Consider the following 13430-nt stretch of genomic DNA (forward strand, 5'->3'; position numbering starts at 1 on the left):
CATAGTCTCAAATTTTGTATCCATGTTTTAGCTTTATCTTTCAATGAAAAAGAAAAAAAACTTTAATTTGATAGTGTTGCAGACCTCCTTAAATTCCCTTAAATGCAAGTATGAAAATTTTCTAAATCTAAATCATGAAAAAAAGGTAAAAGTTGAATAATGTCTGGGTTAAAATTAAAATGAGATGCATTAGAGAGAGAAACTATGCATGATGGTGCACTTGTTCTTGTGAGATTTATGTGGTCTCTAAGTGTTTTAACACAGTTATTCTCATTATGAAGTGACTCGTTATCTTCTTTGACTATATTTTCTGAAAATGGTGAGGATACCCTATAAAGTTTACCACTTAATGTATGTGACCAAACTCTCATACATGTGTAGGAATAGAAAAAAAAACAAAAAAAAAAGAAACAAAACAAAAAATACAAAGTTAGATACAAGAAAAGTGAAAAGAAAAAATAAAATAAATACTATAATTTGTATAAGAATTTACCTCCATAGCAACGGTGTTAGAAACTTGACATGACTAAAAGATTGATATCTTCTCCTAAATGCTAGAGTGCCGAGGTAATAAATAACCCGGCAAGACCGTAGTCAAACCACAAGGCGGTTAATTGTATAAATTATAAATAACAATAATACAATAACAACAACAACAACAACAACAACAACAACAACAATAACAATAAGAATAGTAGTAGTAGTAGTACTAATAATAATAATAAAAAAAAATGAAAAGAAGAAGAAGAAGAAGTTGATGAGAACTTTGAGATGGAAGATCAATATGAGGATTAAACAATGGTAAAAATAAATATCAAGATTAGAAGATCCACTAATGATATTTCAAACAATATAGTATAAACTCTTATTATTTAATTGGAATCCACACACAAAAGAGATTCCAATCAGATTATAAATTTTTAACATGATTATATTAGTTATCTTATTCGAATAATGTTAATACTTGTAAATATTGTCAGGTATTCATGATTATAACTTATGTTAACAAAAATCAAGTTCCTTTCATAGCACAAGTGTTAGTTATACCATACGGTTAGGCTATGAAAGTGTCACGTATTTGTTGTACCAAGTGTTATACAACACAAATCTAGATTAACTATTTAATAAGTAAAATATTAGAAGTGAACAAGATAACAAATATAAAACATGTTTGTATCAAATATTAAAGTTCATATTAAGTTTACACTATACTTATTCTTACACCATTAGTGTAACCTTTTCACCTTGACATAATAAACTTAGCTAGACCTAATGAAAGAAAGAAAAATAAATAAACAAAAAAAGAACAACACAATAAAAAAGAGAAACATAAATAAATAAGATAAGAACATAAATAAGATAAAAGTTAACTAAGTAAAATGAAAAGCATAAATAAGATATTAATGAAAGCAAAACTTAAACATTATAAAAATACCAATAGAGAAAGCAAGAGCATGATCTTAATCTCAAAACCAAGATACCTAAATGCATGGCAAATGCCTCTTTTTATAGGCCAAAATTGGAAACAATTGATTTGTTGACTAATTATTGAGTGGGTGACCAACTCTTGACTTGGTGATAATCCTTATCTTCTTGTCTGAATAAAACATCATTAATAACATTACAATTTAAACTAACCTTACTCATGAAAGTTTTAGGAAATTATCTCATCTTTCTAGAAAAAAAATTAAGGTTATTTGGACTTCTAGAACTCGAGATAGAGACTGAAAACTGAATAGTGTCTGAGTTGCAGGATAGATTTGGACTTTTACATTGTTGCTAAGATTTGGACTTTCAAATAGTAGAATTGAGTCTTACCTTCCGCATGAAAGTTTTAGGCCTATATTATAGCTTTCCATCCATATAAAGCAGACCTAAATCCGAGATTTATAACTTCAGATATAACCCAATTGCTGAATAATGTTATTGCTTGGATTGCACCAACATCTCTTTTCTAGTTGACCCTCTCTTTGTCCTTTCAATTTTAATACTTTAACTCATCAATCAATCCTTTTATTTATGTAATAAGCTTGCATTTATGATGAATATTTACCATAAATTAAATGTATCTTATGGTATCAGACTTGTATTGTAAAACATGCTTTAGTTAAGAAATTATTGATACTTTAAGTGCAAAATGATGATATAAAATCTTGATAAAAATGCACTTTTAAGTACTAATCAATATGTATGTGTGTGCGCATGCGTTACAAGTTACCTATAATAGTTATTGAACTATTGTTTGTTGTTACATTTCTATTAATTCCTAATGATTGAAAGATTAGGGTTCAAGTTTTGAATCCTAACAGCTTAATTTTAAGTTGTTTATACTTAAAAGCATCTCAAAAACATTATAAAACCTCTATAAACCACTTACTATCCCTAAAATATCCTAAATTACTAAAAAAAATGAATAAAAAAAAATCTAAATGGATCTCATTCTAATTTTTCAAATATGTTTATAGGTAAAAAACCATCACCATTAAATTTTTCTTGTCGAAATATAACCAACCAAATGTTTTCTTCCTCAACCACTATTTTTTTATGACTTTATTCCTCATCTTTCAAATTCATGGACTAATATGTAAAGAAAAGAAAATTTTATATCAAAATGAATTATTCTCAAACTAGAGGGACCAAAAAATAATTTTGACAAAATACTAAGGAATAAAGAAAGGCGTGTTTTGAATTGTTAAAAAACACTTTGTTGAATTCATGATGTCTTTGTGTTTTTAATATTTTTTAATTAACAAAATCAAAATTATTTTTGTAAAATTAAACATCAACAAGGTATGAGATCTTGTTTTTAACATCCCTATAATCCCATGACAAAGTAATCAAAACAAATTCAACAAAATGTACAAGGATAGTGATGTGATTCAAGCATCAAAGGATCCATTTGAGATTTCGATTGGTCCAATTACAAGGCTTATAGTTAAGAGGTTCAAATAGGCTTTCAATGGATTTTTTTTCAAAATATATAGATTAAGATGGACTTCAAGACAATATTAAATTAAGGAGCAAGACATGATTAATTGTATTCATGTTTAAGAGAGGCTTGTTGGTGAAACCCAGACCATTATGCAAGGATTAAAAAAAAAGACTAGATTCAAATAATTTAACTTTTGGCTACCTTATTTATCATAACTGGAACAACAAGTTGAATTTTAATGTGATTCTAGTTAGGTTAGAAACTATATTTTCATATATTTTTAACAGTATATGATATATCTTTTAATTTTTTTTAAAAAAATTATCTATTTAAAGTTGATGATATATCTTTCAATTTTTTTTAAAAAAAATTATCTATTTAAAGTTGAGCTATGATGTTGCTAAAATGTGAAAATTTAGGTTCCTTTTAATTTTATCTTCACTGTAGTTTAAGAGGGAAATTTAGGGTAAGTTTTCTAAACATTAATTGGAAACTGGGATGGGAGTGACTTAACAAAGCCGAATATCCTTGGTAGAAAATCTCTTTATAGATTTGAAATTACTCTCATATTTCTTCCGTACTTGAGTGCCGAAAATAAAATAAAAATTAAAATAGAAGAAGAATATTTTAAAATTCATTTATTATCAACTTGAAGAAAAGAAAAATTTGAAGCTTTACAATCACACACCTGAAAAAAACAGGTGTTGATGAGATCAGAATCGAACCTTCCACGTTAAACTCCCTAAAGACCGCACGGTAATATCCTGGGGATGCGACTTCAGTAGCGTTACCTACAAAACCACAGAATCCTCCGCAGCCGCGTCGTTCATCACGTTAAGGGTTCTAGTTTTAGAGTTCTTCTTTCCTTGCTTCGTCTCCAATCTCAACAGGTAGCAAGCAAGCAAGCAAGCTAAGGTTAGCTCTCTCTCTCTCTCTCTCTTTCCCCCTCCGGTTTTTTTTTTTTTTTTTCTTACTGCTATATTTATGCTCTCTTCTCTGTTTCATAATTCCTACCTTCTATTAGATTTTGATTTTCATACTAAAAATATATTTTTTTAAAAAAAACCCCAACTTGCTTGCGTTTGCCTGGAAAACGTAGCAAAAAATTTAGCCTGAGAACAATTAATTTGGCGACTTTTTTTAAGATATATACACTTTCTTTGGTTACTAAACAATGCATATCAATTGAGAATTTTCATCTTTTTTCTCTGCCCATGACAATTATGAAGAAAATGACATTCCGAGATATTCTCAAGTTTGAACCATTTGCTGCATCTTATGTGGGAATTCAGGTTGCTGGCTGTGGCCCTTTTGTTTTGCTGATTTTGAGCTAGATGTTCTGTTGTCTGTCGATGTTATTTGTTTGTTACTCTTCTATTCTCCAGTCAGTTGACTTACATCAGTTGGTCTTCAAAACCATTAGTGAATTCGAGAATTGTTAGTTGGCATTCTTGTTTTTTTAATGGATTGTAGTAAAACAACAGGGTACCAAACTTTTAGCTTGATTCAGTATGCCCAATAAGAGTTCTTCCAAGAAACCTGTACAAGAAAAAGAAAATGCAGATGTACAGCAGGCAAAACCCTCATCAACACCAGAGAAATCAGGTAATGAGATTGATGATATCTTCTCTGGAAAGAAGAGGAAGAAACCTGAACAAATAAAGGCTGATAAGGCAAATGTAAATGGAGAAGAGAAACCGAAATCGATGAAGAAAAAGAAGAAGAAGAGTAAAGAAGATGAAGAGAGAAGATTTACTGACCCGCCTTCTAAGTCTCGAATGAAAACAGAAGATGGATTCAGCATTTATACAGAAGAGGAATTGGGTTTTAACAATAGCAGTGGTGGAGGTACCCCTCTTTGCCCATTCGATTGTGATTGCTGCTTTTGATGATTCTTACTGATGGGCGTAGCCGCTTTCTAGATAGAATGGAGTTATTGAGATATAAACGTAGTTTTGTAATTATTTATTGTGGTTTGGACGCTTTAGCTTGCAGAAAATCTACGTGCAAAATTTTCCTGTACACTAGAATTTTGGTTGCATGAAACTTGATATTATTGAATCGATTTTGCCAGTTTATTTTTAGAACTCGTTTACCAGGGTGGATTTGTTATATCTTCGATATGCCTCTGATGTGATCCATTAGCAATTCCTGTACTTGTTCTTTTGTGATGAATTGGCTATCGGAAATTCATCAGGCACCATGTGTGGTATCTGATATGAATGAATGCTTGCAGCTGTGACTGAGTGGTGGTTATGGTTGTCATCTTCGAGGATTGTTTTGAGTATAATTCCCGCTCCTGTGAATCAGCTTAAAGGAATTGCGAGTTATAAAATGTCCTCGGTTGAATCAGATTCACTAGATGAGAAAAATACTTGTGCATGCTTTCATATCAAATGCAATATATATATATATATATATATTTCCATTTTCTGATTGACTCAGCTTGCCTTTTTGTCCATTTGGTAGTGAATCGAAATTTATTAAGTTGAATTTCCAACAGTCATATAACTGGCAGTTGAATTCTAAACTTCTCACCTGCAGTAGCAGATTGAAACTAGCAGGAAATGTAAAACCAGCTACAAATCTCGTTAACTCTGTTGGAACTCCAAAAATGTCCACATGTTGTGCCTATGTCATTTCTAAATTTTGTTTTCTCACTTGTTGACCCTTCCAGCTTATCTTCGCCTGCCTGTTTTGTGTCCTATGCTTCTGTTTATCCATTCCTCCTTCCCAGAATTGGATTGTGTTGGTTTGTAGCAGGCAAGCTGGCATACTTTACTCCCACGAACAACATTTGGTTCCTCAGCTGGAAATTCTTCTCAATGTTCAACAGTTTGAGCAACACTTAATTTGGTGATTTCATTAGCACTCAAATGCATTACTTAAAAGACATGACTAACAAACTACCCGTGCATGCTTTTATAATCCACGCAACTTCTGTTTCCATTCTGTGATTGATTGATTATGCCTATTCTGTCCGCGAGGCTGTAAACTGAAACGTTTTTATAATTTTCATGGTCATTTCCATACACTGGCGGGGCTTTTGCATTTTAGCTGCTACAGTACAGGGTTTGGAAGGAAGAAAATTAATGTCGAAGTAGAGATCATAGTAATTATTTTGGAACTCCCCAAACGCTGAGCGTTGCTCCTGGTTTCTCCTCATCATCTCTTGACAGTTCAGGTTTCCATTTATCTTTTCCTTCATCCGATCCTTCACAGAACTGGATTGGATAGCAAGTCTTTGCACGTTTGCATGCTCCACTCCCATTCTCATGAATATCGTTTATGGTATTTCCACTGAAAAATAGTCCCTTGTTCAACAGTAGGAGCAAGCCTCAATTGGTGCGTTCTGATTAACTCCCCAGAATCGGGCTTCCTCCTTGCTTGGTTTTTTTAGAGACGGTGGTTAACTCGCGTGTTTGTGATTGCATGTTCAATTTTCCGGCTGGTTTTCTTTCCTTCGAATCAAGCACTTCATACTACTTTATAGCCTGAAGCAAAACGCACCATTAATCTCAAGGCCAAGAAAAGCTTGTAGAATCGAGGATTTCAAGTCACACGAACCCAACAACTACATCAATGCGCACTCTGGTCCCACAAAGGCAGGATAGAAGTTCAAAGCACTTCACAGATTCTCTGGTTTGGTCCAAATGAAAGCGTTTAGCTAAAGTATATGATTTGCTCAATGGAAGTCCAAATACAGTTCTGCACCAGATCAGCAATGGAATCAAATCAAAAGCTCATCCTCAATCTCACCGTTGATGAATAGCCGGAATCACCAACTTGACATTTGGGTGCGGTGCTGTCTAAAGATGAATATGTCTAACAAATTGAAAACGACAAAAAAGAGAAACGAGGAAATGTTTATTTGAAACGACTGCAAAAAGACCAATTTCAAACATTGTAAGAAAGACCATTAGGGGATTTAGCTGCTTAAAACTCGAAGGAAGCCATGATCAAGCAATGACCCACCCCGATCGTGAAAGCAGCTCAATTTAGGCACCATGCAAAAGGTGATTTGGCATCAAATAAACCAATAATCACCCGTGTCTGACTGGGTGCCTCCAATTTGTGTTCTTTTAAGAATAAAATCCTTTCAATTAAAAACAAAGAAGAGATGTAACCGGATTATTGTGTCAAGAAACAACAATGAGTTCCAAGGTATCTTCATCCGGGCAAAACTGAATTTTGGCTCCAAGCGGCAGTCAGATCGCCATGGATCGGCGCCTGCTGTTGACTCTGTTATGGAGCCCATCCATACAAATTAGAGAAATTAGATTTATGCTTACATATAAAAACAAGAAAATAATCATGTCGCAGCATTCTAGCATTGAAAATACAAAGGGGGAAGAAACAGAGACGTGCCGTTGCGTGGTGCAGGAAGTAGAGCACGCGTGATGTTCTTTAGGTGATTAGCACTAGCTTATATAGTAGTTCGCAAAAACCCTAAAACAAAGCCGGACTTGCATTTACCAGTTTAGACAAAGGGTTTGCACATGGAGTATCTCTTAGACAAGGGTAATTTAAGGAACTAAAAATCGGATTCCACCAAAACGACGCGGCTTTGAGAACCTTCTTCCTTGCAGCAGCTAATGGACAATTCTTTGTGTTTAGACAGCTTTCTTCCTTCAGTTTTGGAGTTGATACGACAATTATAAGGTTACAGTGCAGGATATTATAAGACATCCTTGGCTGTTTCGGTTTCTTCAGAGACCTTTGGCAAAATTAATCTCCGTGCTCCGTGCTCCGTAAAGTAAAGAAGGGTATGCTTCTATTGGAGGGGGCTCCCCTTTGCGTAAAATTACAGACGAGATGGTAGAATGCATGTCCTCTTTAAGAATTAGGATTCAAGTTTTCTTTCAGAAAACCATGTTTTGGTCATTCTGCTGCTTTCTTTCCTCAATCAGTTTTATTTGTGCCACTGCTTCTTCCTGTAGACAATTGCATTCACACTTTGAGAAAATTGTTGCAGGCTGATGGGATCGAAATGGCTTTGCAAGCCAACAAGGGTTTGACCGCCAGTGTTTATGTCGGGATGCGTTACCGGCAGGTACCCTTTCACTGAAGAAGCAATTCATCAGGTGAGACTTAAACCTTTCTACAAATTATCAAATCCTTTCAAAATAATTGTGAATCTCCTAATTACATAAGCTTTTGATTGCAGACCTATCTAACTTGTATTTTTAATTTTTTCTGACACATTAAGAGGGATAGGATAGCAAAGCTTGTTGTGTTGCCTCTTTATCCTCAGTTCTCCATATCCACAACTGGGTCGAGCCTCCATGTTCTCCAGAATATATTCAGGTGTTATATTTGTATAAATTTCTTGCTTTCTTTTTGCAGCACATTGAAAGTATTACCTAAAACCTCTCTGGACGTGAGTGAACTTTCAGAGAAGATGCATTTCTATCATGGCTGCCAGTTGCGATTGTACAGTCTTGGTATCAATGAGAAGGTTATATCAAGTCTATAGCTGACTTGATTGGTGAAGAGCTACAAAAATTTGCTGAGCCTGAAGAAGTGAGTTCAATTATTGAATTATTTTTATGCATAATTCTGTGGCGCCCAAAAACATTCTATGTTTTAGGTAGGCGTGCACTGGTTATTCTGACTCTTTCTTCTTTTCTATGGATTCTTAGGTATATATATATTTTTTTAGATGAACGTGGGTGTTCGGGTCAGCTTGCGCGCACCATGACTAATCCCACGAGCCTTGAAGTTAACGATCATGTAAGCCTTCAGTGGTCATCATATGAGCAACCAAGGATTCGAACCTGAGACTACAGAGAGAGACTACAGAGGAAGCAAACTCTTTAATTTTAAGTCCTTAGGTATATATTTTTCAGTGCCCATGTAGTGGCCATTGAGTTACGTGCAGGATGCAGGAGATCCTTACAAAGATCAGATGGAGGAGTGCATCTACTTAATAACGCAAGAGTTAAAAGCCAGAGGATTTCACAATGATCATACTCTTGCTTATCAGGTTGGTTATACTATCTAAGTTCACAAGGTTTACAACTCAGTATTGCTCCAGGTATATGAGTGCTATACTGGGTTGCTGTCTATTTTACTTGAGCATGCTTTCCTTATCTCCATCATTAGGTTGTACCTTTAACTATGTTTATTATTGCTCATATCTTGCAATATGACCTATTATCCCTCTTTTATTTTATTTTTACCTGACCAGAGCCGAGTTGGACCTGTACACTGGCTGAAGCCCTACACTGATGAAGTTCTTGTTGAGCTTGGCAAGAGAGGTGTTAAAAGTCTTCTAGCTGTACCTGTAAGGTATGCAATTGGCAGTTTCCTTTTTCATGGAATTAATCGCTGTCATTCAGGCACCTTTCAGTAGATTTATGCATTCCACATTGATCCAAGTATATTACATCACCAACTTTAACGATTTGTTGGGTTGGTATCTTAAACAATGAATGTTCTCATGATGTGACTTCTTTCATGATGATCGGCATGTTGATACACTGCGTTACAATCAGTGGAGTCCAGAAACTTGTGATTATTAAATGAATTCTTGACTCTGAAGATAACTTTGCTTTGTTTGTATATAAAAAGAATGATATTTGACCAATCCATTAGTGTTTTGGAGTCCAAGCAGTCAAGTATGAGTTCCCATCAATGCGCTACAGATGCTACTTTGAAGAATGTCTCGTACCAAAATACTTAATGGTATTATAGGGCTTACAACATGCGGGGTGCTGATCTTTTGAATGTTTCATGCATCTATGAACCTGAACTGTTCCTGTATGTCATGAAATTCTATTAAATATGGACTACTGGTCCTACTGCACGGACGGTATTTTGGATTTGACAGCGCAAGCTAATTTTCCTCACTGGATTGGTACACATTGTGTCCAGACTGAAGGCCCTTGGTCTCATGCACGATGTATTCCTTCTAAGTTTTAGTGTGACAAGTTGAAATCTGTTTAGCTGGATAGAACAGCACACTCTTGCTCTAATTTAATTCAAATGAGAACTTTAATATTGACCTCCTGTTATATGAATTGGAATAGCAGTTTTGTCAGTAAACACAGAGACACTTGAAGAGATTGATATGGGATACAAGGAGTTGGCGCGTGAATCTGGAATTGTGAATTGGGGCCGTGTACCTGCTCTGGGTTGCACCTCATTCTTCATCACAGATCTGGCACATGCAGTGGTAGAAATTTTACCTTCAGCTAAAGCCATTTGAACCACATTGAGCACCTCTGAAGAAGGTGATCATGACTTTGTGAGCTATGCTATTAAAACGATCTTTGGTCCGTTCTTAGCATTTGTCACTTTTGTCCCCAAAAGTGTTTCTGGCATTCAGGAACCATCTCTTCTAAATTAAAGGAAATCTGATACAGGCTGCTGAGTAGCAAATTATAACTGCTGTAGATATTTTTGCAGAATCCCCCTTCTTAACCCCGTCCATATTTGATTCTATACAAGGCAGCCATTAGAGTATATGATCTGTAATCAGTAGAATCACTGTGGAGTACATTCGAGTTGCATGCTTCCTTGAGATACACTACGGATCATCTCCTTGTTATTTATGGTTCACTCTTGTTGAACTGCATGCTTGAGGTATTTTGCTCTGTTGCTGCTCCAGTGATTGCACAGTAAGTTTCCTCCAAGAGGAACAGGACATTTAATAGAAGTGCCCAAAACGCTGACACTGGCCAACAGCACAAAATACTATCATTTTCACATTCAAGCTCATATTGGAAAAACAATTCAAGTGCTACGGCAACCATTTTGGCCACAAACAAAAGCTGCATAACTAGTTTTCCAAGCTCTTTTGGCCACGGATTGTTTATCAGATATGAGCATCAGTAATGCATAAAAGCAGCAAACATATATTTCAATTCCAGGGTGCTATAGTTTCCACGCAAGTGAATCAACAGCCTTATCCAGTAAACCATATCAATTTCCTGAAAATGCCATGGTTCTGAAATTTTTAAATCTTGGGCTGGAACTCAAGCGCAGGACTCAGTCATTATCAACACACCACCCCCCAAACAAACACTGCTCTTAAGGCATGGTATCACAAACAAGAAACAGTACATGATAATTTTCATCATTGCAATTAAAAATAAGAAAGTAACTCATCTCTAGGAAGAAAGTTTTCCCTGTAAGAATTTTCCGAGACATTATTCTGAGCAAAAGAAATCGGGCCTAAGGGACAGCTGCCTGGCACATGGGCAAATGCAAAGATAAATTTAAAATACAGAAGATCGCAGAAATGAGTTTTCCTGGCCAGTTTTTCTATTTTTATGCAGGATAGTAAATTTAGTATATATGCAATAGTCAATTGCCGACAAGATGAAGGGGAAAAAAGGAAATCTCAAGCTTGATCAGTTCAACTCCAAAGCATTTACTTCTTGTTTCAGGACTTAGACATAGTAGCCAGTGAATGTAAACCCTCGACCAACTATCTCACCAGCGCAGAACCAAGCAAAACACTCCAGCCCAAACAGAGCAGCAATGCCAGCATCCTCAACCTTCAACTCCTGCCTGTGCTTCCAAAGGTGTTTGACATAATCAAGCTCCTTCCAAAATGCTTCAGAACGCACAGGAATACTGTTTCACATACCCAAATAAATGGATTAATATGAGAAATACATGTCTAAGCACAAAGTGCATGAACTATTGCCTCTCTCACTTCTGCATACAAGAAATGTTCTATAGATTCGCTAAAAAGATGCTACTTCAAACTATGCAAGCAAACAATTTTTATGAAAGGAATGTGTTCTTTTCCCTTGGTTCACAACATAATACTGATTTGAATACTCGTGGAATATGTACAGTCAACACAGGTTAGGTGTTTTTAAATATTTTCTCTGGTTTCAGATATACATCTTGTAGGCACCTCTATGGAATCTATCCTTGGCATCCCTACAATATTTCGCGTTTCTAAAACAAAATTATTTGTCAAAATTTCCATGAGATTCAACCAGTTAGGAATTCAAAACATTAATGATGTCATCTAAGTCTTCCAGACAAGGAAGAATCGAATGATATAGAAAACTATCAATGCGATTGCCATACTCCTTTTTTGAAAACACATTGGTTCATGACCTTCAGAAAACATGAATATGACAGGAGAAATAAAACAACATATACACATTGCTTTATGAATATCCTATTCTGATACCTGGAACAAATTCACATATCAACTAGATCTAATAATAAGAAACATGCATCAAGAAAAGTAATGCATGATCAGGTTCAAAAATATGCTAGCTGACAATATATACAGCACAATATTACATAACCATCCTAGAAGAAAACAAAGGATATATATATATATATATATCTATATATGCGAGCTGGAAACAGTTTTAAGTTATGAAAGTGTCTGATTCTCCATTTTATAGTATTGGAAATAGTTTAAGCTGTATCTACAGAAGGTCTGACCTTCCATTGGCTCATGAAAGATTCATTTCCAATACATCATCGTTTACTATTACAACAACAGTTCTTGATTAATGCACATAGATTTTCGTATTTCAAGCATCAGTGGGAATAAAATTATCAGCAATGCCTTCTTACCTTCAAGGAGCTGCCATTTGAAATGGCCAACTTGATTATTACTATCTAGGTTCAATTAAGTAAGTTGTGAAATCCATTCTTCTCAGAACTAATGTACAAAGTTCTTAGGCAGTTCATTGATGCATTCTCATAGCGGGATGAAATTCATTCCCTGAATGAGAAATGAGGCTTAAGCTCGATAATTCTTTCTCTGTACCTAAAACCACTACTTGGCTTACCGATGTAATCCAAGCAATTCACATGGACACCCACGCAAGCAAATGACATGACATGATCTATGGAATATGCTTACAGATTGAGCTAGTCAAATACTGTTTCGTAGGCTAAAACACAATCTATGCCACATTGTCATAATTGCTGATTCCATACATCAGCTTAATTTAGGACTCAAATGCAATGCAAACAACCCAAAACAGATCCGAAGTTGATGGTTAAGATCAGACAGATCATCCAATCCCAAATTTCACAATTAAGCATAAAGAGCCACCTAGTACGAGGTTCCACACAATTCAGAATTTTGCAGGCATCTGCAACAGTTTGATAACCTAACAATTGAAGACATTCACAAGGTCTTCGATACGAGAAATCCCAACTAGAGAAACAAGTAAATGATGCAAATACAATATCACAGAAATCCAAGATAACAGTGGCAAACTTAAAAATCTATGAAGCATGCAATAAATCGATATCATGTATATGTCCAATTTTTTTGTAGTGGGCAACAAAATCATGGAATTGGAGTAAGAGAGACCGACCTGGCAAGGCGAGTGTAAAACAATTGCTTGGACAAAAGATTGCATTTCTCAACGGAAGGTGGGTCCTGGATATACTGCTTATTCTGTTCTAACAACTGCTTGTAATAAGCACTACCGTGTTTAGACACGAACTTTGAGGCTTGACAAGCCTTGGATTGCAATTGAGTTAGCTTTGATGCCATTCCTGC

The 13430-nt window shown here is 35.2% G+C and overlaps 2 protein-coding genes and 1 pseudogene across 2 annotated transcripts in view; 2 read left to right on the forward strand and 1 right to left on the reverse strand.

Moving 5' to 3' along the window:
* Positions 1-4443: 4443 nt before the first annotated feature.
* Positions 4444-4821, forward strand: LOC105114746 (stress response protein). Its single transcript, XM_011011405.1, has one exon. It carries the CDS (start codon positions 4444-4446, stop codon positions 4819-4821), a length of 378 nt encoding a protein of 125 aa, XP_011009707.1.
* Positions 4822-8817: 3996 nt separating this feature from the next.
* On the forward strand, positions 8818-11050 carry LOC105114736 (ferrochelatase-2, chloroplastic-like; annotated as a pseudogene).
* An 83-nt stretch (positions 11051-11133) lies between these two features.
* Positions 11134-13430, reverse strand: part of LOC105114735 (uncharacterized) — a 2674-nt gene continuing 377 nt past the window's right edge. Inside the window, exons 3-4 of the mRNA XM_011011388.1 lie at positions 13243-13426; positions 11134-11515 (exon numbers count right to left, since the gene is read on the reverse strand). Coding sequence (XP_011009690.1) covers positions 11329-11515; positions 13243-13424 — 369 coding nt within the window. The 5' untranslated portion in view covers positions 13425-13426 and the 3' untranslated portion in view covers positions 11134-11328. The remainder of the gene's footprint in view (positions 11516-13242; positions 13427-13430) is intronic.

The sequence above is a fragment of the Populus euphratica genome, unplaced genomic scaffold (genome assembly GCF_000495115.2).
Source record: "Populus euphratica unplaced genomic scaffold, PopEup_1.0 scaffold572.1, whole genome shotgun sequence".
Classification (NCBI taxonomy): domain Eukaryota; kingdom Viridiplantae; phylum Streptophyta; class Magnoliopsida; order Malpighiales; family Salicaceae; genus Populus; species Populus euphratica.

Bases quoted from the DNA above. Each gene is read 5' to 3' on its own strand.
- LOC105114746 (XM_011011405.1), top strand. From the start codon at position 4,444: ATGCCCAATAAGAGTTCTTCCAAGAAACCTGTACAAGAAAAAGAAAAT.